This window comes from Liolophura sinensis, chromosome 6 (assembly GCF_032854445.1).
Source record: "Liolophura sinensis isolate JHLJ2023 chromosome 6, CUHK_Ljap_v2, whole genome shotgun sequence".
In the NCBI taxonomy this organism is placed as follows: Eukaryota; Metazoa; Mollusca; class Polyplacophora; order Chitonida; family Chitonidae; genus Liolophura; species Liolophura sinensis.
Genome location: NC_088300.1, coordinates 45176984 through 45202972, shown reverse-complemented (window position 1 = coordinate 45202972; position 25989 = coordinate 45176984). Strand labels below are relative to the sequence as shown.

The 25989-nt window shown below is 39.1% G+C and overlaps 1 protein-coding gene across 7 annotated transcripts in view; it reads right to left on the bottom strand.

Moving 5' to 3' along the window:
- Nucleotides 1-12369: 12369 nt before the first annotated feature.
- Nucleotides 12370-25989, bottom strand: part of LOC135467736 (tumor protein p53-inducible protein 11-like) — a 172630-nt gene continuing 159010 nt past the window's right edge. For 6 of the 7 annotated variants that reach the window (XM_064745565.1, XM_064745566.1, XM_064745562.1 and 3 more), the window contains 4 exons: nt 18906-19013; nt 18495-18594; nt 17427-17528; nt 12370-13611 (listed from right to left, as the gene is read on the bottom strand). In XM_064745565.1, the coding sequence (XP_064601635.1) occupies nt 13394-13611; nt 17427-17528; nt 18495-18594; nt 18906-19013 (528 nt within the window). In that variant the 3' untranslated portion in view covers nt 12370-13393. Of the gene's footprint in view, nt 13612-16029; nt 16182-17426; nt 17529-18494; nt 18595-18905; nt 19014-25989 lie in introns of all 7 variants that reach the window. The other variant, XM_064745564.1, reaches the window with a different exon arrangement.

The following is a 25989-nucleotide window of genomic DNA, read 5'->3' as shown; positions in this document are numbered from 1 at the left end:
GGTGTTTACCAGCGTGCAACTCCGTTCAGTATGCTCAGTTGATACAAGATCTATTTTGATACAGAAACAGATACTGTTTTCATACAGGGGCTATTTTGATACAAGAATTATTCTGATTAGCAAAACATGTCCAATCAACTACTACGAGTTAAAAAAGTACAAGTATTGTCAGTTGGGTATAACTTTGTAAAAGGATAAAAAAGGACACTCTCAAATTAGTTGGGGCCTCCGTGGCTCAGTCGGTTAGCGCGCTAGCGCACCGTAGTGACCCAGAAGCCTCTCACCAATGCGGTCGCTGTGAGTTCAAGACCAGCTTATGCTGGCTTCCTCTCCGGCCGTACGTGGGAAGGTCTGCCAGCAACCTGCGGATGGTCGTGGGTTTCCCCCGGGCTCCGCCCGGTTTCCACCCACCATAATGCTGGCCGCCGTCGTATAAGTGAAATATTCTTGAGTACGGCGTAAAACACCAATCAAAAAAAAAAAAAAAAATCTCAAATTAGTTGGAAATGCCAGATATGACGATCAATATTGTGAACCATGGCATTCTAGTCGGCATGAGAACCTTTCGATCAATTTTCTCCATCACATCATCGACAACTCTCACGATAAACTTGTATAAAGAGTTGCTCTTGCTTGACAACTTGTGCACACTCAGCTTAACAGACGTTAATGGTGGGGAAGGGGGGGGGGCTTTTCTGGGTGTGTGAAAGTCTGTTGTCATACTAGAATGTTTTCTGTTACCTTACACAATATGTCCCCCATATCCCGCAGGAAATTCTGTTTGTCTAATAGAATCTTTACACTGAATTAATAAAATACGTGTGTTATAGTTAATAAAATTATCAGCTTCAATAAGGGAATATAATTCTAGAATCACCCAGACAACAGACTTTCTGTTAAATTTAACAGAATATTTTTTGGAGTGTATATATGGCTGATACGTGAATATCCGTCAAGCAATATGCAATTTAAGCACGTTCTGGAAAAATATATAATTATACAAATATGTAAACAATACAAAATCAATATCCAAACATAAATACTTCCGCCAAATCCAATGAACCAAGAGTGCAAATGGAGGGAGCTAAACTGGTTCCCATTTCCAGTAAGTTCGTGGATGACTTCCTTTCCGAAAATTCCCAACTATATGCATAAAAAGAGTGTTACTAAGAGATAAAACAAATGAGAAAAAAATCATTTTGGCATAACTTTCTTGAAGTTATTATGTTCGTTTTAGAGTACCTTTTCTTGTCCTTCGCATAGCATCTTTTTCACTTAGCTTACACCGTCTTCTGCATTTTATATTGCGTCTTCTGCAATTTGCATTATATACAACCCGTTATTTGTCCAACTATTTCTGCTCTCTACACTCCTCGTGCTGAAAACGACATGGCCTTGCGTGGGCGACACTTCTGATAATACTGTTTGCTAAACAATTATTCTACTCCATATCCCTCTTTGTCTGCACATGAAACGAAACACTAAGGTGACATTATTCCGGGCTAATAGCCGTTATTCCGCCTGCCTGGTTTCAACAGTAGTGTTGACAAATAATTCAGTTTCACAACAAGTCTTGTGAACCATTACATGCGGAAAGAGATATGCGCATAAATTTTCGTTTCAGAATTTGCTTAATCGATAACTCAGCCACGTCTCAACCGTACGCCACACTGCCAGGATACCTTATTTACTTATTTTGGTTTAGGGAGCTCCGTTAGCACGCCAGCGTGCCTCTCACCCAATGCGGTCGCTGTGAGTTCAAGTCCAGCTCATGCTGGCTTCCTCTCTGGTCGCACGGGGGAAGGTCTGCAGCAACTCGGCTCCGTGTCTACCATCATAAAACTGGACGTCGACATATAAGTGAAATATTCTTGAATACGGCGTAGAACACCAGTCAGATAAATAAATATTTTGGTTTAACATCAAACTCCAGATTATCGCATTTATACGACTGAAACCAGGCCAATCATCGGGAGCGGGTCATACATTCCTTTGACACACATGGTACGGGTTCAGTACCACTGTACCTTGCAGTTATCCGTAGGCTCGACTTGAGAGTCCGCTTTACACAGGTAGGGAACATATTGAATTGCAAACGTGTATGACTCTGGTTCGAGTGACACAGTCATGAGCGTTACAATGCAAAATATGATCAAATGTGTCGTACGAATGGATATTTTGCACCTACTCAGCGCAGAAGAGTTGTAATTCAGCATAGTACCTTGCCCAAAATGAGCTGATGAGTCAGCGGGAAAACCTTCATAAAATGGAGATAACGCGAAAATTCGAGCCTAATAGAGGGACTTCTCTTTGTGGTATGTGCTCGAATACAATTCACAGCCACTAGTGTCAGTTGAGGAGGCAGGCGTTGCTCTTATTTCAGGAAATCGCGCGAAAACTATGCGACAACGACACATTAAAAGCGTCCAGATGTCATGGTAACTCTCGTGGCTGCTCCGCTCAGATCAAAGTTACATATATGTGCGCTCAACAGGTGAGCCCTCATTCCGTACTTTGCGTTAGAGAGATAGTCTTCAACAACATATACACTCCAAAAATTACTCTGTTAACAGAAAGTGTGCTGTCTGAGTGATGCTAGAATGTATTCTGTTATTATAACACAAGCATGTGTCATATTCAACATAATATCCTGGTATTCTAGTAGAATGGTTATGTTAAATTAACAGAACATGTGTGTTATATTTAACAGAATAATCAGCTGCAATAACAGAATATATTCTAGCATTACTCAGAAAACAAACTTTCTGTTAAATTAAACAGATTAATTTTTTTGAGTGTACATGTAATATAGTTTATATAGTTTATATAAGGCTTGTGTTCGTCTCCCTTGCGTGCCCTTTTCACCCCCAGGTATTTATTGCGAACACCTGCGTGATGCAGAGAACATTGGAACAGCTTTAATTTGTTCAGTACATGGGAGACAATGTACATGCATGCCACGCCCACTTGCTGTGTACTACAGCAACGCCATCTGCTCTAACCTAACTATATATGGCGGAACTGATCTGCTCTTTCCGGGCCAGCCCCCGAGCACAAGTGCATTTGATTTTTTCACACAGAATCAGAATATATACAGAACCACATACTAGTAAGTAACGATTAGGAAATGCAAGACAAATGCATTTTTTTTTCTCTCCCTTTGAATGCACATATAGCTTTATTATGAATTCACACTTCTACTTTTTACAGGTGATGTATGGGTAAGAGTAGGCCGGCTTTACGAAATGACAGATTCCACATTCGTATGTGAGGAATGAACGCCCAAATTAAACAATAACAAGAAAAAATCCTTCCTAACATCACCACTGACGCAAATTCCGGGCGTCCAACAAACAAACAAGACAAACTTCGCCATAGCTGCCACATTTCACAAGATGTCGACGTTAAAGAAGTGCCCTATAAAATTTGACCGCACCGAACGACCACCTAACTGACATACAGCGCAACAGTAGACATTAAATGAATTTCCATTAATGTTATACAGAACTTGATATCTCAAGAATGAAACCCACGCACACTTCAGTAAATCATCTAAGATGCTTGGGCCTATTGCTGTCTTTACGTGGATAGATTCTATACACCAACCAGAACACGACCAATTTTCTTGGCCGCAAGTTACAGTACGCCGCACACATACCCATTATAGGAGGTATTTGTCTGCATCATCAGAACACAGTTTTTGGAATAGCACGTATGTCTTGAGTAACATATATACTTAGGTATACGCCAATGAAATGTGATCACTTTTTGGTCTACATTCATGTTCATTATTTGAAAGTCTAGAGTCTGTGATTGATTTATTGTTTGCGTTCATATATCTATTTCACAAAGCCTGACATGCCAGACTTTATTCCTGCCAACTTTGTAAACAAACAAACAAACAAACAAACAAACTAAGACTTATCAGAAGAAGTGAATGAATGAATGAATGAATGAATGAATGAATGATAATGGCTTAACCCCACTGTGGTAATATTGCATGCAGGCGTATCATGATGAAAACAAGCTTAAGCCACTCAGACGACAGTAAATGGTTTACAACTAGATTATGAGAACATCGAAAAGTAAAAGAAAATACAAAGACTTTTTTTAAAACCATGCAGTTAAAATAAAGTAAATGTGAGATATAATTCGAAACCACATTTTATTATTATAGTATTACTTGTTTTTCTGTGAAGCGTTTCAAATCTTATACTTTTGTCTCCGCTCTGTTTTAAAACGGATGTGTTCTAATATCAGATATAGGGCATATTTGTGATACCTATAGTATATAGGCCTGTGCACCTTGGTATGAGAGCTCCAGTTCATAATGCGAACAAAGCCTCAGTGATTCTGTCCCGTGCACGCGAATTTTACAGTTACTTGTTTGCTTATTTGGTTTACTCCGTATTGAAGAATATTTCACAAACACGGCGGCGACCAGCATTATGCTGAGAGGAAACCGAGGGAAACCCGTCCCCATATGCAGACCTTCTGACAGACCTTCTCAAGTTTGACCGCGGAGGGAGCCAAACATGAAATATTACAGTTAGAAATTCAGACATTACAATATTTCATGCTCTTGGGAGATCTATCGACTGTTTAGTAATTAACAGTTTCGCTGAAGTATTATGTCAAAGCAATTATGATGCCTCATCACCGTAGTAAACATGTTTGTTCCAGTGTAAAATGATATCCATGCCATGCAGAGTCGGTATCCAAGAAAGGTTAATCCTATTGGTTACGTACACAGTGTGGTAAAGGTCATATTCGCGCAGAACTATCACGTCCGTGAAGCAGATTAACCTTTGGTTTAATCTTCAACATAATTAAAGGTTATTAATTGCTCATCTCCCTATAGATATTACCTGTACATAGATGTGACTTTATCGTTTAGCATACACGTAATACCCAGAATAACATAAGAAAGATACAAAGATGTAATATGTGAACTCAGGGTGTCAGTACACTAAAAAAAATCATCTGTTAATTTTAACAGAAAATCTTTTGTCTGAGTGATGCTAGAATGTATTCTGTCATTATATCATATTATTCTAAACTAATAGAATATGTGTGTTATATTTAACAGAACAATCTGCTGCAATAGCAGAATACATTCTAGCATCACTCAGACAACAGATTTTCTGTTCAAATTAACAGATTATTTTTTTTAAGTGTACCGGCAAAGAATATTGTTATATGTTATTATTTAAAGTACTGTTTATGAACTGTTATAACGACTGCACCATATACATATTTGTATACGCAGCAAATTCTAGCAAAGGGGCCAATGCGCAGTGTACTTCTATACCGTAATCGGTATCGGCTTACGGCGAATAGCGATTCTATAGACACTCATCTTCCATTTATGATTTCTTCGACTTTTGTTTAGCGCCATCCCCCCACCCCACCCCACCCCTCCAAAAAAAAAAAAATTCATTATTGGAGTGGAGGGAGACTGGGGGGCGGGGGTTGGGGGGTGTTGGTGGGGAGGGGTTGATTTCGGTTTGGTGAGGATGGAACACAATCTGGATATAGCATGTACAATCTTGACGAGAACAGATGTTTGTGGGAAAACTATACTTGTTTTAAGCGTGAGAGGTACATTGTTTTTCTATTAGCCACTGGTAAAAAGTCACGTTTGTTCTGGTGTTCTAGTGCATGCCAACAGGCCTTACATATGTATGGACGGGTAAAATATCCAATGGATGCGGCATATAGTCTTTTAAGGGAAAGGAAAGTGTGTGTTCGACAAAGTAACTTTACTTGTGTGTGTTTGTTTGTTTTTTTGTTTTTTTATACCGTGTCAAAAATTCTACTAATGATAAAGGAAATTATCTGGGGTTACGTTTTGCCAGGCGCTTTGAATGGTACTGTATTTGCCACATCGTCACATCGTTTATTTTTGTCACATTTTTATTAAAGTTATTTGTGGGATCTGACGTCGCTGCACTTTCTTCGTTAGAATTTCTCTTATTTCATGGAGAACATTTAGAAAATTGTTATTTTCTGTAATGTCGTCTCTGGTGAACTACCTTACTATGATTTAACTACGTTACGATTTTAGGCGGTCGAAATGATGTGAAAAACCTGTCTCAAAAACCCACATCAGAAAATAATTTACTTTTGTGGAATTTCTTGATAGCAAATATTTAAAAAGGGAACAATATGAAGTATCGGTGGAAAGAGTTCGTGATTCCTTTCATTTGGAGCACACACAATGTTTTATTTTACATACCGTACACTTTATTTCTCTATATGACGCCACAGCAAAAAGCTCTTTCTACTATACCAACAAGTTACATTGATTAGATTAAAAAACCCAGCACCTTTTGACAAACGAATGCCGGGCTTACATAATGTATGGTGTTAACAGAGGGTTCACTGCGTCTAGGCCTGTCACCTAATGAAAGTGAAACCATAAAAACGCGAAAAACTTACCTTAAACTTTACTCCAGATAACTGAAGATGAAGTGATATGACTGCTTTATTTGAACTATCCACAACATCATCTAAGCGGATATCCTGAAGCAATTTGATTAAAGGATGTTGATTATAGTTCCGCGCACGGACGTCGACCAGTGGTGAGGCTAAGCCTAAACAAACTGACGTGCGTGGCACACGCTCCAGAGGTCAGTCTTGTTTGGTGGTGGCAGTGTTGTAAAGTAAGCGTATAAAGGGACCATGCGCTATGAGCGTGCGTCCATCCGGCACCGCACTCGAAGAGTGTGCACGAGACAGACTCAAGGGGCGTAACTCTTAACAACCTGGTAAGTACATTCTCACACTCTCCTCAACATTTCGTTCAATTATATTGAAGTTGAGGTCTATTTTCAACAATTTCTGACATTTACCTGCCTCAACATTTAATTGTTGAATTCAAAAGTGCGGTAGGTTCATTCTGCAAGGCACTTTGTGAAACTAAGTGGGCCCGTAAATCCAATCTAAAGCAGCACAATCTTTAGCACTATCTATTGCCTTAGCTCTGTCTATACGCATAGGGCACTGGTGGATATAAGTTGCTAATCCCCAACGTTTATCCTCATTTATTCAACTTATTTATTTATCTGATTGGTGTTTTATGCTGTACTCAAAGAATATTTCATAAATACAATAGCGACTGATATAATGGTGAGTTGAAACTTTCAGATTTCCGTAAAATGTCACTTACACCTAATCCAGTGTTCTTACACTTCTTTATGTCTACACATGGATTATTTTATACCAAGGATCACAATGAAGGCAATGGTCTATAAACAGGATTTGCTTTGATAAGGCATTCGTAAACTGACAGACAAGTTGGTCTATGATACATACATTGATTTGAAATTAATTCTGTTCAACGCAATATAATTTATCTTATGTTTTAACACAGACCATTCACTTAATGAGGGGTCTAACAGCAAGACCTTTAATTTACAATATGTCATGGCTATCCCAAATTTGTGCTGCTAAGTTTGTCCACTTCGCAAATCTGATGCACTGAACTATAAATGAAGAGATAATGGGTTCTTGGGCTTTAATCTTAATCTGCTATGGGAATGGATTATCTGAGGAATCAATGAACTCTTACGGATTAATCCCACATCCACTGATGTATGCGAACCCCCTACACCCAGCTGTACAGATCCTAATGTACACATTCCCTTACATTTTACACTGGCACAGTTGTCAGCAAACGTACTTGGTTTGAAAACAACCTGATTTGTTGGAAAATTCCTCATGTCTTGTAAACCACATGACACAAGACTAAAGCTGTGATACCCTGATCATCCATCTCATGAGACAGTAGACACGCAGGTTGTGTGCTGTAAACTCAGGACTGTGATGTTAATGGCTGTTCATAGAGAATTCAGAGAAAACTGATCCAATAAGCCGCACTTAAAGTTTAACTGGGGTAGACTCAGACTCAATTACCTCCCCTGATCACGCACTCCAGCAGTCTTTGCTTTGAATTGCCTTCGATCAACTCCCGTCCGGTCAAGATAAATGTACTAAACTCAACGATTAATGGCGTACATTATCAATAGCTAAGAATCTCTTCTTTCCGAATCAGCTGAGCTTGGGTCTATTTATGGGACAGTTTTTATGCAATAGGCATTTATAGCTGCCTTGGTACCCTCTCCTGGCCATACCTAGTGAACAGTAAAATAAATTTCTGTTGCAAATATGACCGCTTTGATGGCCTGATGGTTAGAGCATCCGCCTCAAAATCGGGAGACCATGGATCAAACCTGGGTTGGGTCATACAAAACACTTATGTAAAATACAATGTTTTTATTATTTTATAAAGGTAGTATTTGTTGTTGCCTCACTTGGTGCTCAGCATTGAGAGGTTAGGGCAAGGAACGTCGGGTGTCTTTGACATGATACTTCAGTGGCAGCATCCCTTTTTACACAAGACACTGTATATGTACACATACCTAGTGCCACTCATTGTTACTTGACCGAAAAATTGTTAAGTACAACGTTAAACCTCAAGCATTCATTCATTCACTCACTGTGTGTAAGACTGGCACAATCCTTAGAAACTTTTTGGCTGGTCAGAATGTTCCTTGTGTCTTTCCAACATCACTGAAAACTGTTGACTCTTTCTCTGTGTTAGTACTTTCTTAGTCCTTTCCTGTTTTGTATTGAACATTGTTTTGGGAGCCTTCCGATTATTGACCTGGAAGATCTGTTTTGGTTGGCAGACGTTATAGGCACGTCTCTTTTGATGCCTAGAGTCAAAAAGTAGCTTGTTAAACAAAAGAGATATTATCAAGATTGGTCCCAAAACAGTTCAAGTCTGTTCCTACTTGATCTGGAAAGATTTATTTATTTATTTATCAGTTTGGTATTTCGTGCATAATGTTCGAGAATTTTATTTACTTATATGATGGTGGTGAGGTTGGCAGGAGTATATACCTACCCAAGGACGGATGCCTCAATCTAATCACCATACACAATTAATTTCATGAAAACTAGACTTTTATTTTGTCAACACATACAGAAAACATAACAGACAGATAAACAATGACTGTAATGAAGAGATATTGCCTTTTGTCTTACAACATTTACGTCTTGCAATCCAATACATTTCACCATCAACGAATACATAATAAATATAAACATGGGATGCACAAATACAATGTCACAAATCCAGCTGTCTTTTGTAATTAACAGGTGGTTCATATCATACAAACACAGAGAAGGTCAACTTGGTGTGATTTCGCTATTTCATAAGCTTTTACTGACGATCTATTGCTCATTTCCAAGTGGTCACACTGGGACAAGCAGTTGCCTGATACGTGTAAAAGGTGTAGTACACAGCACATAACTGTTTCTTTTTCGATCACTTTGCGGGTTGTACACAGCTGAGGCTAAAGGGCAGAGAAGCCATCTGCCTTTATACTTATCGAGCATATAGCTCTCCAATCTCAAAAGTGATGGCTGCTTTGTGCTGATTTATTACAAAGATCCAATACATATCAAGGATACTAAAATAAAAACACCTTCACTACACATCTCACCGTACTGCTAAAGGTTAACAATATCACACAAATACATACATCTACCATACTTCGATTTCATTTGCTTCGGAGACATACTTGCTTTTTTTACAGCGAGCAACTTTAAATTCTGAGGTGCATAGGGAGCTAGCTCTTACTACACATCTGTTCACAATAAATGGCTCTTAAAAATATATACTGAGTGTAAAACATACAGTGTGCTGATCGATTTCAACATCAGAAAATCAGTTTTGTCGAAAAGTCACGCTACTTTCCATAAAGAACACAGTCGGAAAGGTGATTTGTTTTTTGAAATGATCTTTCTTTGAGTGATGCTTCTCACTTACTATCCCTTTAGCTCAGACCCCAGGATCATGAAACCATCTTTACTTGAGTGATGCTTCTCACTCACTCAGTCCCCAGGATCATGAAACCATCTTTGCTTGAATGATGCTTCTCACTCACTCAGTCCCCAGGATCATGAAACCATCTTTACTTGAGTGATGCTTCTCACTCACTCAGTACCCAGGATCATGAAACCATCTTTGCTTGAGTGATGCTTCTCACTCACTCAGTCCCCAGGATCATGAAACCATCTTTGCTTGAGTGATGCTTCTCACTTACTATCCCTTTAGCTCAGGCCTCGGGATCATGAAACCATCTTTACTTGAGTGATGCTTCTCACTCACTCAGTCCCCAGGATCATGAAACCATCTTTGCTTGAGTGATGCTTCTCACTCACTATCCCTTTAGCTCAGGCCCCGGGATCATGAAACCATCTTTACTTGAGTGATGCTTCTCACTCACTCAGTCCCCAGGATCATGAAACCATCTTTGCTTGAGTGATGCTTCTCACTTACTATCCCTTTAGCTCAGGCCTCGGGATCATGAAACCATCTTTACTTGAGTGATGCTTCTCACTCACTCAGTCCCCAGGATCATGAAACCATCTTTGCTTGAGTGATGCTTCTCACTTACTATCCCTTTAGCTCAGGCCCCGGGATCATGAAACCATCTTTACTTGAGTGATGCTTCTCACTCACTCAGTCCCCAGGATCATGAAACCATCTTTGCTTGAGTGATGCTTCTCACTTAATATCCCTTTAGCTCAGGCCCCGGGATCATGAAACCATCTTTACTTGAGTGATGCTTCTCACTCACTCAGTACCCAGGATCATGAAACCATCTTTGCTTGAGTGATGCTTCTCACTCACTCAGTCCCCAGGATCATGAAACCATCTTTGCTTGAGTGATGCTTCTCACTTAATACCCCTTTAGCTCAGGCCCCGGGATCATGAAACCATCTTTACTTGAGTGATGCTTCTCACTCACTCAGTCCCCAGGTTCATGAAACCATCTTTGCTTGAGTGATGCTTCTCACTCACTCAGTCCCCAGGATCATGAAACCATCTTTGCTTGAGTGATGCTTCTCACTTACTATCCTTTTAGCTCAGGCCTCGGGATCATGAAACCATCTTTACTTGAGTGATGCTTCTCACTCACTCAGTACCCAGGATCATGAAACCATCTTTGCTTGAGTGATGCTTCTCACTCACTCAGTCCCCAGGATCATGAAACCATCTTTGCTTGAGTGATGCTTCTCACTTACTATCACTTTAGCTCAGGCCCCGGGATCACGAAACGATCTTAGGGCTAAGTGAAAATTGCAATTATTAAAACGTCGTACGTTCCTTTCTGTTATTTCAGCTGAAATTTGTTTTACAATAACTTACCCAGAATTTAAGCTACCAATCAACATTCTGACCTTGTTATGAAACAAATAACAATTTTAAAGCGATTTAAAATTTTGACTGAGTGTAAGATTGCTTTGTGATCCCTGGGCCTGATGTATATAAACCAATACAGTTTATCAGCATATATATATAGCTGCTTTTCTCAGTGAAGTCAGCTGTTGTACTGGCAAGGAATAGGGGAGTTTCGAGTTGGAACGAAAATGGTGAAAAATGTTAGGTAACTTTGTTGAAATTGATTTACTGATCACCTGGCTCATCTTTTTCCACAGGCACAAGTGACACCTCTTTCTTCTCCAGTTCACAAAACTTTCAGATTCTCAATTCATGTTCTCTTTCATGTGTCTGCTCTAAATTACTTTTTATGACACTTTTTACAGGCGCCACTGTTATAGTAAATAGGATCAAAAATAGTTGCCTAACATTTTTGATAGGTCACATGATACAGTTGGAATTTTTCTGCCTTCAAGGATAAAAGAGTTCAAACTCCCCTATTGCCATAAACCCATGTTTTGCAACTGTCACATTGTGTGTACAAGAATGGTATAAACATATAATAATGTCTTTTAAGAAGACAATGGCAACTTGGTGCTGAAAAGGTAGTTTGTTCATAGGCTATAATTCCAGATACAAAGTAAGCTACGAAAAAAATGACCATCCTCCCCGGGCCATTTTAGAAACGTTATGTCTTTGTTGGACGTAACCCGATCATATCAGAAAAAAAGGGTAGGTTTCGTCAAATTTTTTCTTGCTAATGAAAAAGACAGAGGTTCACAACAAATTAACAATGTGATAAAAAAAAAAAACTTCAATCAAAATTTCAGTAGAAATTTATTTATTGGGGCCCTTGTTAGGAAGGTAGGTTGGGTTCCGCCCAGCGAACACATTTTTAATGACAGCCCCATCCCATTCCCCAGTACCAATGAGAGCAGAATTATGAGAGTGATTCTGATAAACTCCAAGGAATGTAACACATAAACATTTACTTCATTAAAACTGAGAGCAAAAACAGCTCCGTCAATAGAAAAGATGGTCAATGAAACCACAAATATATAATATATATATGTATATATATATATATATATATATATATATATGAATACAACACAGTACAATCAAATAGGACAAGTGGTAGGTGTAGGTGCCTATAGTGATAGAGCGTTAAGCACAATGCTAGGAGTGGGAGGCCAGGGTTCAGTGAGTCATGGCTCATGGGACAAGTCACATGAGACTCTACCATCATCCAGTAGTCACATGAGACTCGACCATCCTCCAGTAGTCACATGAGACTCGACCATCCTCCAGTAGTCACATGAGACTCTACCATCATCCAGTAGTCACATGAGACTCTACCATCGTCCAGTAGTCTCATGAGACTTGACCATCGTCCAGTAGTCACATGAGACTCTACCATCGTCCACTAGTCACATGAGACTCTACCATCGTCCAGTAGTCTCATGAGACTCGGCCATCATCCAGTAGTCATATGATCATTACAAAATAGCTCTATAATGGAAACACAATAGCTTCTTTCCACCTCCTGCTTTTTCATGAGTACAAAGTGGAGGGGTACAAGGGTTCAGTTGAAGAGTGATGCCGCTGTATAAGGTCCATAGTTAGTCTGGCTATCAAGGATTTGCAGGGCAGGGTGGTTGGGTAAGGAGTCACAGCATGGTTCTGGAGAAATTATTGTGATGCTATCCTTTGATCCTATCAGAAAATTGTCCTCATACTGTTCAGTCTTTCCGTCCAAAACTTCAAAACCTGCTCTCACATTTTCAATGACAAAGAAAAATCCAAACTCCATGGTGGTTCTTCTTCATCATCGTCGTCGTCGTCATCATCATCATCATCATCGTCATCACTTGCATTTACAAGGGCATGGCAGTGCTGTTTCCATTTTCCTCACAGCTACTTAAAAAAAAAAGCTCTTCTCTTGATCAGTTTACAAGAAAACACTGAAAATGTATCTCTTTATGTTGTATCCATGGCAATACTTTTTTTCAATTTTACAATGTTCCTGGAGTAGACTGCTTCAGACTATGTTGAGTACAGTCTTGTGATTATCATAACACACTGCTGCAACCGGGTAAAGATGACTGGGCAGGGGGAGGTATGGGGTGAACATGTAAGGTGAGGGACTGCAGGCGTTCAGTTGATGTGCTCTTTCTGGTTCGGGTCTTTGCTTGGACTAATGGATTGAGGGGAAGTGGACAAGTCCTTATTAGAAGTGGAGCGCCGAATGGACACCAGCTTGCCCCCAATTGCCCAGTGGTAGGCCGTACTGATCAGCACAATCGACACACAGCCAAAACACAGTAAGAAGAAATTCTCTGAGGAACCCACCGCGAAGCTTACCACCAGGATCACTGAAACACAGAGGGCAGACTGGTGTTAAACATATCAACCTGTCTTATTATAAGGCAATCTGCTCAAAGATAATCTCAATTATTTTTGTTTTTAGTTTTATTGGATAAATGTACAAATGACACATTTCCATCACTGAAATCCTACAATTCAATACACATGTAGCAGTATTAAAAATTTGTACACATTATTTACCATGTTCTTCCTAGATGCATTCTAACATTATTTTGACTGGCTCCATGAAGCAAGCCGCTTTGTTGGCATAGTTTGCACATCATTTGTAACATGAGAGCAGCTTCACAACTAAAACTACACTCGAACAGTGAGATTTATTGTATATCAACTCATCAAAGGACTATTTCAGCTATGAAGTTCCGGTTGACATTGTGACAACTTGCACTATGTGTGAATATTGGCTTAATATAAAACTGGACTCTTTTTCACTGAACTGGTCAAATTCGATGAGTCGATAAAACATATCACACCATACTGTACATCATGCTGTGATATTCTTACTGGTGCAGAACTCAAAGTACCGATAATGGAAGAATAACAAAACCTATCAGCTGGTGACAGCCAATCACTGCAAGAGCCAAGAAGCAATAAACAAAAGGATCTGGTGCAAATTTCAAAAATTGATTACCATGGTGTGGCTCAGTGCTTGAAAAAATGCTTAATAAATGCAACCGAATAAAATTAAACATTGCACAACTACATGCTATTATTGTGTTCACCAACTCTATTGAACTGTATACTGGGATACGGTCATAGTGAAATAAAGGGAGATAATTGCCACAGACTAATTTAGTTTTCTCCCCTGAGAAACTTTCTTGCAGGACTGTTTTAATAATACAATTGGTTTGCTCTAGACTCATATCAGGTTGATTCCTTCCAACTTTAAGGTGTGACTCAGTAAAACGGAATGTTTACGCTTAAAAAAAAGGATTTTTTATTTTGTGGTACATATGTAGCCAGATATGCATGTATTATACATGGAGATTACATGAGATCAACCATTTTTAAATAATATAACACTTATATTCTCTCATGTGAGGATAATGTGCCCTATGCAGAGTAAAGATACAGCCACTAGCTCACCTGTACCACATTTTGCCACTGACAAGCACCACTACGATTATAGCAAGACGGCTATTCATTATCATTAATTAATTAACTACTTTTAACCTCTCAGGTAACTTTTTCAACCAGTGACAGGCACTGACAGGTGCCTTTCCCTGCCAATGATGAGCACTGACTGGTGCCTTTTTCCAGCTAGTGAAAAAACACTGACAGGCACCTTTTCCAGCCAATGATAGGCACTGACAGGCACCTTTTTCAGGCAATGGTAAGCAATGACAGGTACCTTTCTCCCCCAACGATAAGCAATGACAGGTACCTTTCTCCCCCAACAATAAGCAATGACAGGTACCTTTCTCCCCAAACGAAAGGCAATGACAGTTAGCTTTCTCAGCCAATGGTAAGCAATGACAGTTACCTTTCTCAGCCAATGGTAAGCCATGAGAGTTACCTTTCTCAGCCAATGGTAAGCACTAACAGGTACCTTTTCAGCCACTTAATGGATCTGTATCCTATGTGTCACTGACAGACATACTTCTCAGCCACTTATGATTTACCTGTTTGATTGGCACACTTCTTAGCCACTAACGTCTGTTCTGTGTCACTGATAGGCACACACCTTAGCCACTTCTATCTTGACTGTGTTACTGATAAGCACATTTCTTAGCCACTTATATCTGTTCTGTGCCACATACACTGTAGTAACAAGTTTTACCCACTGATATGTACTTTTCTGTACTACTGATAGATACAATTCTCAGCCAGTGGAAGGTTCCATTCTGAACTAATGATTCTGTTTTTTCCCTAAAAATTCACCAAGACTGAAATGCATTCTTAGAGACAAATAAGGGCAAAAAATATTACTTTTGTAATAATTCAAATTTTCCCAGTAAGATATCATCAAAACTTTTAAACATTTTTTACTATGAATGTAACTCCTGGAATCTGGTAAAATGAGTACCTTCGATTTTGATTCGAAATTTTCGGTCAATTAAAGACGGTACAACTGATGGGTCCTATTCTAAATCACTGAAAGGCACAAGCCACACCCACCGAGAGGGATAATTCATAACCACAGACAAATAGAAACCACGTGGTGGCCACGACACTTTCGTCTCTAGCTCATCTGACTTCCCATGAGGACAGGAGGCATGCAGCTTGTCAAGTGCTAACCACATGCAGAGTCAAGTGTGTGGTATATAAAATGGCACTACAAAGGTACAGTGGAGAAGGTACTGCACATCCCATGATGCGTAAAGTGAGACACACCATCAGAAAGCATGTCAAACAAGAGTTCTGCATACAGTGCAATAGTGTGAGCCAAAAGACGGTTGAAAATCTACCTGGTTACGACCTCTTCCATACTCCTTTGTACGCCATTCTTTCATTGTCCAATAGAAGAAGGTACTCAGTGAGACGATGGTAAGACGACAGCACAGGAAGATGAGCGGACGGGCAGACAGACTGACGTGCAGGGGGGTGGACATAGCAGACACTGGAACGACAGTATACACATCTACACTTTAGACTCGCTTGGACACCAGCCTCCAACACTGGGGGACAGTCACTATATACCCACACACAACCACCAACATCTACACAGCTGGTCCTCTTCCCCCTTCTTCCACCACCCTCCCCCCACCTCCCTTCCCAAACACAACCCCTTCCTCCATCCTCATTGTGCATGTCTTTGTAATATAATTTGCATTGTAGCATGGTTATACATTTGTATAAGCTTTTTGTATGCCTGATAAATTTTGATAGTTAAGGACATTTCTACATGAAAAATTGCATTTGTTAGCAATTTTGACACTTACGGACAGGGTGAATTTAGCTTTACATCAACGGCACCAGACTGACAATGTTTAATAAAGAAACATAAAATAATATGAAAGTATGCTGAAAGTACTTCAAAACCTTGTTCAGGATATGCCTTTGTTAAAATCTAAATGGGCGAAAATCCTTCTTTGAAAAAAACAGCTAATTTATGTAGGTTAGTTATTAATTCATTTGTTAATTTATAGCAGCCCAGGAGTGTTAAGTGTTATTTCAAGAAGCCAGAAGTAAATCTAAATCATTGTATAAATCTATTTATACCCTACTCTAGGCTTGTACGTATACATATGGTATAAATAAACAATGTATTTATTTCCAGAAAAAAACAGGATGGATCTGTATTCTTAATTTATTTTATCCAAAAAGATGATTGATGATATGGTTTTACAGCAAGAATCATTAAAAGACTTCCTCATAATACATAATACATTGAAGTTTTTTTGTTGACACTAAAATTTCTGGTTTTCAGGACTGCAGTAAAAATGATATACAGCAGGTTAAAAGGGGAGATAACTCTTTCACTATAACAGGCTGCATATAGATATAGAACCAAATATGAAATGGTTGTCTTAACCTTTAATGGTCATATTTTACTCAGGAAAGTAAGTACAAAGGAAAAATCTGCTCAAAGAAAAACTGAACTGTGTGCCAAACTGGACAAGAAGTGACAAAAACGAAGACAACTCAAGTTATCTAATATGGAACAAAAATTTGGAACAGCTTTGTGAAGAAAGCTTGGCAAAAGGCACACCAAATGACAGCACCACGTTGGGATATGTCTATAACTCTGCGGGCATCCCTGTTACCAAATGTTATCGGAAAGCACTGAAACAGCTTCCCAAATCATTCTAATGTAAAGCTGGTGTGTGTCATCAAGTATGCCAAGAAAATGACAGGTACTCACTGAAGGTTTGGAGGCCGAAGTATACCATACTGACTAGAAGAATCATGCGTATGATTTCTCGATCTGCACTCTGAAGTGTGCTCCAGTACACCAGGGATATACCTGCAACAGAAAAATAACCAGAAGATTATAATTGAAGGGGAATACAACAGCATACATGTGCTAAAACGACTCATGTACATATATCTAAATTTGTTTTGAAAAGTACATACATGTATACTATCTCCATTTGACCAAGTTTGTAATACAGCACCGTGCAAAGATTGCAATCCACATTGCTGAGCCAAATCTGGTCACAGTTTAAGCTTTATATGACTAAGCACTACACTGGAATAGCCATCTAATGAGTTCTCTAAAATGCAGTTATGTTACAAATTGTTAAAACTGTATGCCTATAAAGACCACGCAGAGGCTGACACAAGGGGAAATAACTCAAGGTGTCTTGTTGGTATCACTGCCTACATGTACCTAGGCAGTGATACCAAAAGTTTTTATATGTCAGTTCGACTGATGTAGTTCATGTACATGTAGCTATGATCACCGAAATTTATCTTTCAAAGAAACTTGGATAAGAAATTGGGCTTACTACAAATATGGTGGTTACAACATGAAAAATTGTCACAATTTTAATGACATAAATTTCTTCATGATGGGCAAAATATTTATTTATTTATTAATCAAGTGGCCAAAATTGTTCAGTTAACATGCATACTTCTATCCATCTTTATAAGCCTGTAAATGAGATCATTTCTGGCATATTCCTGATTCTATTTCAGGCAACCACCTTCATTTCACTGATTCTGGCATATTCCTGATTCTACTTCATGCAACCACTTTCATCTCACTGATTCTGGCATATTCCTGATTCTATTTCCTGCAACCACCTTCATCTCACTGATTCTGGCATATTCCTGATTCTATTTCATGCAACCACCTTCATCTCACTGATTCTGGCATATTCCCGATTCTATTTCATGCAACCACTTTCATCTGACTGTTTAATTGATTGAATGACTGTAACAGGGAAGCAAAAGAGTAAACTGAAAGGGAACAAAAACATGAACTTACAAAGAATAGCTATTCCATATAACCTGACAGGTAATAGGGATTCCTGTGGTTGTTGTGTCCCAAACAATACCTCGTACAGGTGAGCAGGGAACATCAGGGCCTGGAAAATAGACAACAGGTGGTTAGAGGTGTGTCACTGATACACATGTAAATATACTGCAGTCTGAAACACAGACAGTAGGTGGTTAAAAGGTGATTAGAGGTGTGTCACCTCCTTTGACACAGATTTTTAGTTTACTCAAAAACAGCTTTCTTACTCTGCATTGACTTTTGACTTACCCAAGTTACCATTTCGACTCACCCGCACAGCCATTACGACACACCCAGACTGCAGTTTTGACTCACCCAGACTGCAGTTTTGACTCACACCAACAGCAATTTTCACTCAATCAGACGGCTGTTTTGACTCACCCAGATAGCTACGACAGTGAAGGTGATTGCCAACATAAACTGCCACATCCTCAACCCCCAAGGAAGTCGCACGTACAGCTGATCATTATGGCCCAAAATCTGGCTGAGCTGTAACACAAGAGCAAAGGAGCTACTTGTTAGAGAGTACAGAGATTTGTAACACACGGGGTGTATGTTAGGGAGGACAGAGGCATGTAACACAAGAGCTGCATGTTAGAGAGATGAGAGAAAAGTAACAAGTGCAGAGGACAGATTCGTGACACAAGAGCTGTATGTTAGAAAGACAGAGATTTAAAACACAAGAGCTGTATGTTAGAGAGGACAGACATTTGTAACACAAGAGCTGTATGTTAGAGAAGACAGATATTTGTAACACAAGAGGTGTATGTTAGAAAGACAGAGATTTATAACATAAGAGCTGTATGTTAGAGAGGACAGACATTTGTAACACAAGAGCTGTATGTTAGAGAGGACAGATATTTGCGACAAAAGAGCTGAATGTTAGAGAGGTCAGACATTTGTAACACAAGAGCTGTATGTTAAAGAAGACAGACATTTGCAACACAAGAGCTGCATGTTAGAGAGAGCAGAGATTTGTGACACAAGAGCTGTATGTTAGAGAGGACAGAATTGTAACACAAGAGCTGTATGTTAGAGCGGACAGACATTTGTAACACAAAAGCAGGAGCTGTGTGTTAGAGATTTGTAATAAAGTGTTGTATGTTAAAGAGGACATAAATTTATAACAAAATTGCCGTATATTAGAGACGATGGACATTTTTAACATAAGGGCTGTATGTTTATAGAAAGAAAGGAGAGAAATCCAACAAAAGAGCTGTAAGTTAACAAAAACAGAGATTTGTATAACATGTCCATACCCAAAAGGCCATTACATACAAGTATGCAACTTTCCTATAGCTAGTCTCCATATCACTTTACACTTTTCTCTAACACATAATGTGACATATCTGTGAAGACATGTATTTTTTTCTCTCTACTGCGCAGCTAACATTCAAGAAATGGCTGATGCATGGTTGGATCCAAACGCTGTTACGCTGAAAAAGACTTAAAAAACTTACGACATCGTCGATTTTTGTAAAGGACAACAATGTTTTAGATAGTGATTGATTTAGAATTGCTTGGAAATATTAAAATAGTCAATGAGTTAATAACTGCATAGCAACAATGATTAGCAAAATCATCATTTATAAATACAGAAATTTGGTTTCAAGGTGTGGCCAGTTCTTGTAGCAGCCGTTTACAGTTAGGTTTCCCATAATTCTGTAAACAATTTCCACCCAAGATGTTCGCATATTCCCCCACCAGGTGGCGAGAGTTTTGTCCAGTGCTGTGGTAGTATACTTCTAGGTAATGGACTTCTGTTACAACATAAGAGCTTTATGTTAGAGAGAGGTTGTAATGTAAGAGATAACAGCTTTAGAAATATAGGACAAAGGATGTAACAGAATATAGGGTTTATAACACAAAGGGAGATAACCAGGATCAAACAGATGGTTAACATAACAACTATATTCAGGGCCTGTAACAAAACAGGATAAGAGTTGTGATAAACTGTAACACATGTACATTAAATGTACATTAAATTGCACTACAACGAATAGTAGATATGAATACTAATGCTAGAACTGAGAACTGATTTGATATTTGTTTATTGAGAATAAAGAAAAAAAAATAAAAATGCTACAATAAGATTAGTATTCGGAAATGGAGTATTTGGGACGGCTATATAAAGGTTATGTACATGTAGTCTAACACTTCTCTATGCACGTAGATGACATCAGATAATGTACAGTAATTCATTTGTTCTACCATGTCCGCTTGTATATCTACGGCAAACTGAACACGGAAATGATTTTAGTCCGACCAGCTAAGCATGATTATTATCACAGTCACTGATCATCCTTCCTCATCCTTATTATCTGCACACTGACAGCATGTGCTACAATTACCGCTACGTGTAGCTCTCCAAAGTGCCTATATACATGATAACTAACCTATAATAGCTCTGCATTATGAGGCATTCAGCGATACCCCAGACTCACTGGTCCCAAACAACTATACCTGTCCTCGTTATTGTATCACGGGTATGTCAGTCGCTATTCCACATGTTCATAACAGCAGGTATTAAAGGCACACTGTATGGCTATAGAAGTGACATTTTATGTCATATTCCAGCTTGAAGCATAATGGTCATTTGGCGTCATTAAAAAGAGTGTATGATTTGCTCTGGCAATTAAACTTTCATTCTACCGTAAACTAACCGTAGTGTGATAACAGTATACATTTTTTTTTTGCTTTTTATATGTAATGAGACTGTTGTAAATAAACAGTAGACAGTGCACTGTTCTGCTGTGCAATAGTAAAAACAGACAAATGATCTATTGGATGAAATCAATATAGTTGCTGGGGTGCAGGGCACAGAAGCCTGTAAGAACCAGGCAGGGAAACGTCAACTTATGAGAGAGTGGGGACCTCGAGAAGCATATGCCACATGGAAACATCATAGCCACTTATCACTTTCTCCTGTCTTATCATTTCTAAGCCATATGTAATTTTTATGTCCAAATCATGTTTCTTTTCTAGGGAATCTTATCTGGGGATATTGGTTGTAGGCTGCACAGGACAGCTTATCATCAGCTATTCCGAGTCCCCTCCATCCTTAATTTCCTTAGTTCCCAAAGGGCCCATTTTTTTGAGCTGAAACCAGTTCAATTAGCATAACTGTGATTTTTCTGCCTCAGATTCCAATCCTGCCTTTTCACTCATGAACACTTCAATGAGGCTTCTGTTCAGTTCTACAATATTGATTTTCATCAAATACGCTGTTGGAAGAGATTTTCAGTGTGAGCGAGAGAAAAAAAAAACATAAGAAAATCAAAATAAAAAGCAACCTGGCAAAACCAAATGAAGAGAAGCCCAGGAAGAACAAGGATGATAAAGAGGCGTTACAACTCTGCCAACATTTGACAAGCCTGGATTAGCACTCTGTGATAACCAGCTTCAATTCAAACTGAGATCAAACCTGTATAATAATGACAGCCACTAGCTACTGTATGATGTCTAACCAGATGTCACAGAACTCCCCACTACTGATTTTGACATAACCAGGAACAGTCCATTTATGACAAACAATAGTGCCAGAAATGTCAAAGTTATGGTGCTACCATGCTATTGGATTACTTTGTGCTTGTGTCGAAATACATGTAGCACTGAATTAATTCAATGCATATGTTGGCCCTTTGGGTTTGTAAACATTATCATTGACAGTGTAAACAGCAATTACAGGTTCATGGTCAAGGCTAACTGGACATATGTCGGCCCTTTGGGTTTGTAAACATTACCATTGACAGTGTAAAATAGGCAATTAGAGGTTCATGATCTAGGCCAGTTGGACTGAACATTACCACTTACAGTGTAAAATAGGCAATTAGAGGTTCATGATCTAGGCCAGTTGGACTGAACATTACCACTTACAGTGTAAAATAGGCAATTACAGGTTCATGGTCTAGGCCAGTTGGACTGAACATTACCACTTACTGTGTAAAATAGCAAATTACAGACTCATGGACTAGTTCAACTGGACTGAACATTACCACTTACATGGCAAAATAGGCAATAACAGACCTGTGGTCTAGTCCAACTGGACTAAACAAATTTTCAGTTGTATGAAGATGAAGAAATGTGTGGGCATATACTGTGTCTCATTGTGCTGCCACATCTGAAGTACCATGCCCAAGACATCAGACATTATACCGACATCGAGCCAACCAGTCCTGTTTCCTTATTCTAGCCCCTCAGTTCTGAGGGCCAAGGGAGGCACCAAGACGTGCCATTTTAAAGGTATGACCCGACCCTGATCTGATTCTGGGTCTCCGAACTACGAGGCGGACCCTCTAACCATTAGGCCATGGATCTAAGCGGTGTAACATGGCAATTAAATCTCCAGATAAAATCTTCAGGGAGAAATTGTAGTTTGATAGAGAAGGCGTTAAAACTTAAATAATAATACCTCATTAATCTGATACCATTCACCTGGTGATGGCAAGAAGTATGAAAATGGCTTATTTTTATCTCATGTACACAAACCAGACTCTACCTTCAAGTACCCACAGCTCTCTGACTTGTATCCAGGGCATTTTTAATACTAGGGAGAGAGGCAATGAGTAAGGGGATAGGTGGCCAGATGGGTCTTGTATAAACAAAGCCCCCCCACCCTCCAGCCCTCTCCTTAAGGTGGTAAGTACCCAGACCAGAGCACAGCAGTAAACAGTTTATTATAAAATCACTACCCTCACCTTGTTATTCTCACTCACACCATCTTCACACAAACACCTCCACAGGAACTTCCTTCTCAATAACTAAGGGCTTAGTTTATGTGGCTAGGGTTTCTAAACCTTCATTAAACTGTCCATATACATGTAGCTGTCCATATCTCACTTCATTAGCACTATACATATCCCATTATCAGCAGCCTATCCACAGCATTGTACATATCCCATTATCAGCCTATCCACAGTGATGTACACATCCCATTATCACGCAGCCTATCCACAGCATTGTACATATCCCATTATCAGCCTATCCACAGTGATGTACACATCCCATTATCACGCAGCTTATCCACAGCACTGTACATATCCCATTATCAGCCTATTGACAGTGATGTACACATCCCATTAACAGCCTATCACACTGTACATATCCCATTATCAGTCAGCCTATCCACAGCACTGTACATATCCCATTATCAGCCTATTGACAGTGATGTACACATCCCATTAACAGCCTATCACACTGTACATATCCCATTATCAGTCAGCCTATCTACAGCACTGTACATATCCCATTATCATGCAGCCTATCCACAGCACAGTACATACCCCATTATCATGCAGCCCATCATACCCCATTATCCACAGCACTATAGATATACCCCTTCATCAGACTTTGATGAATCACCTCCACTTCCAACTCAATAACTTGTTCCTCCTCCTTACAAATAGGTATATTTATCTGTTTATTTCCTTGATGGTGTTTTACGTCGTGCTCAAGAATATTTCACTTACATGACGGCGGCCAGCATTATGGTGGGAGAAAACCGGGCTGGGGGAAACCCATGACCATCTGCAGGTGGCTGGCAGACCTTCCCAGGTACAGCAAACAGGCATATAGTACTGCCATATTCTATGTCAACAGAACTTGATGTACATGTACTTTAAACAATAATAAAATCAATTGAATATCAATTGTTTTCACCTGTCCCTTGGCAATCCTCCTTTTTTTCAACTCTGAAGATGCTGTTTTATATATTTTATGAATGTTTTGTGAATTTCTGCTTCTTGCATGCCACTTTTATTAAATGTATTATTTAATTTGATAATATATCCCGGTGAATAAATCAAACTCCAAATCTACCCAAGGGCTCTTCGCTGAGATGGCTTCTCCGTAAAAATGACTTAACGTACATCTGACCATAACCTTGCTGTATAAATAACTACAGTCTTCATTACTTCCATGGTTTTGATACAATTGTCTCCCTGTGCGACCTCTGATTGTTTTTCTGGGCATGGCTGACTGGTCCACAGCTAAAGGCAAGGTATCAGCAACACAGAACAAAAGGCAATCACCTATCATAGAATCAGAACTGAGGAACTGGATTAGAATGACCAATCAATACCATCATTAACCTATACGATAGTGTCACAAAGCCAAACAAACATTCCCCAGTCCATGTCCTCCTATGTTGCGTAATAGGTTGCAACTGGCGAAAACGACAGAACACATGGAAATGACAAAACATATGGAAATGACAGATCAAATGGAAATGACAGATCAAATGGAAATGACAGAACAAGTTGAAATGACAGAGCATATGGAAATGACAGATCAAATGGAAATGACAGAACCAGTTGAAATGACATAGCATATGGAAATGACAGAACAAATGGAAATGACAGAGCCTATGGAACTGACAGATCAAATGGAAATGACAAGACTGTAGAGAATACATGTGCGTGTGCATCTGGTGCTGTGAACTCTGATTTAAACAGTGTTTTCATCCTTTGATTAGAATCCTGTTTGCATGATGCTGGATAACACTGTAGCTTTCGTACACTGGAAAATTAACAGTGTCCTCTCCATAATTTTTACAGGTAAATGAGCTTCATAATGTACAAGCGTACATATACCTGCAGGACTACAATGTTGTTCATCAAACTTTAATATAGGCTTATATATATATATATATATTTGTAGCAGCCTGATTGTGGACATTTTCTCACAATGATATATCATTTATATATAAAGACGCTATAAGGCTTTAATTGGTTGTGCTCATCTGTGTGCTCTTACAGGTACATGTAGGTTATACCTTTCCTTCCAACATTCATTTGGTCTTAGCATTTTTCAGGTACATGTAGCAAACCAGTCTTCATATAATGCATACCTTAAATGACCTAAACTTTTGCCCACAAAAGTGCATTTATAAAAGCAAATAAATGTCACAACATATTATTTTTGGTGCTGAAACTTCAAAACACCTTTCTAAAATCAGAAAATATGGGCAAGTTAGTCATGGATGAAATTTATAGTCATTTAGGGTATTAATGGTGAGAAGTTCCCGGAACACCATGTCACAGACACCCATTTTACAAAGCCATAGCAATGCTACATTAGGCGCATTTTCCACGGTGACATAACTTTTCACTATATGTTGCCAAGGGCATTACTTCTGGTGCCTATCATGACGTGCCACAAGAAGAGCCCTCTGAGAGGACTCATACATGCCTTACTTAGTCAGAATATCACGGCAATAGCAGAGGACCAGTTATTGGCATATCACCTTTAAATATATCGGCAAACTTGAGTTTCTCTTGGATAAGTACCAAGATTGCTACTTTCTGCCTCTAATACATAAATTCAGCCCAGACTTAAACTCGCACCTCTCACATGGTAACAAGACAGGCAAGACAGGTGTTACACTGGTATAAAGTTTCAGGTAAACCAACAGGTGAGAAGTTCCAATCATGTAAATATGTTTTAAACAGAAAAAAAAAATTGCTGG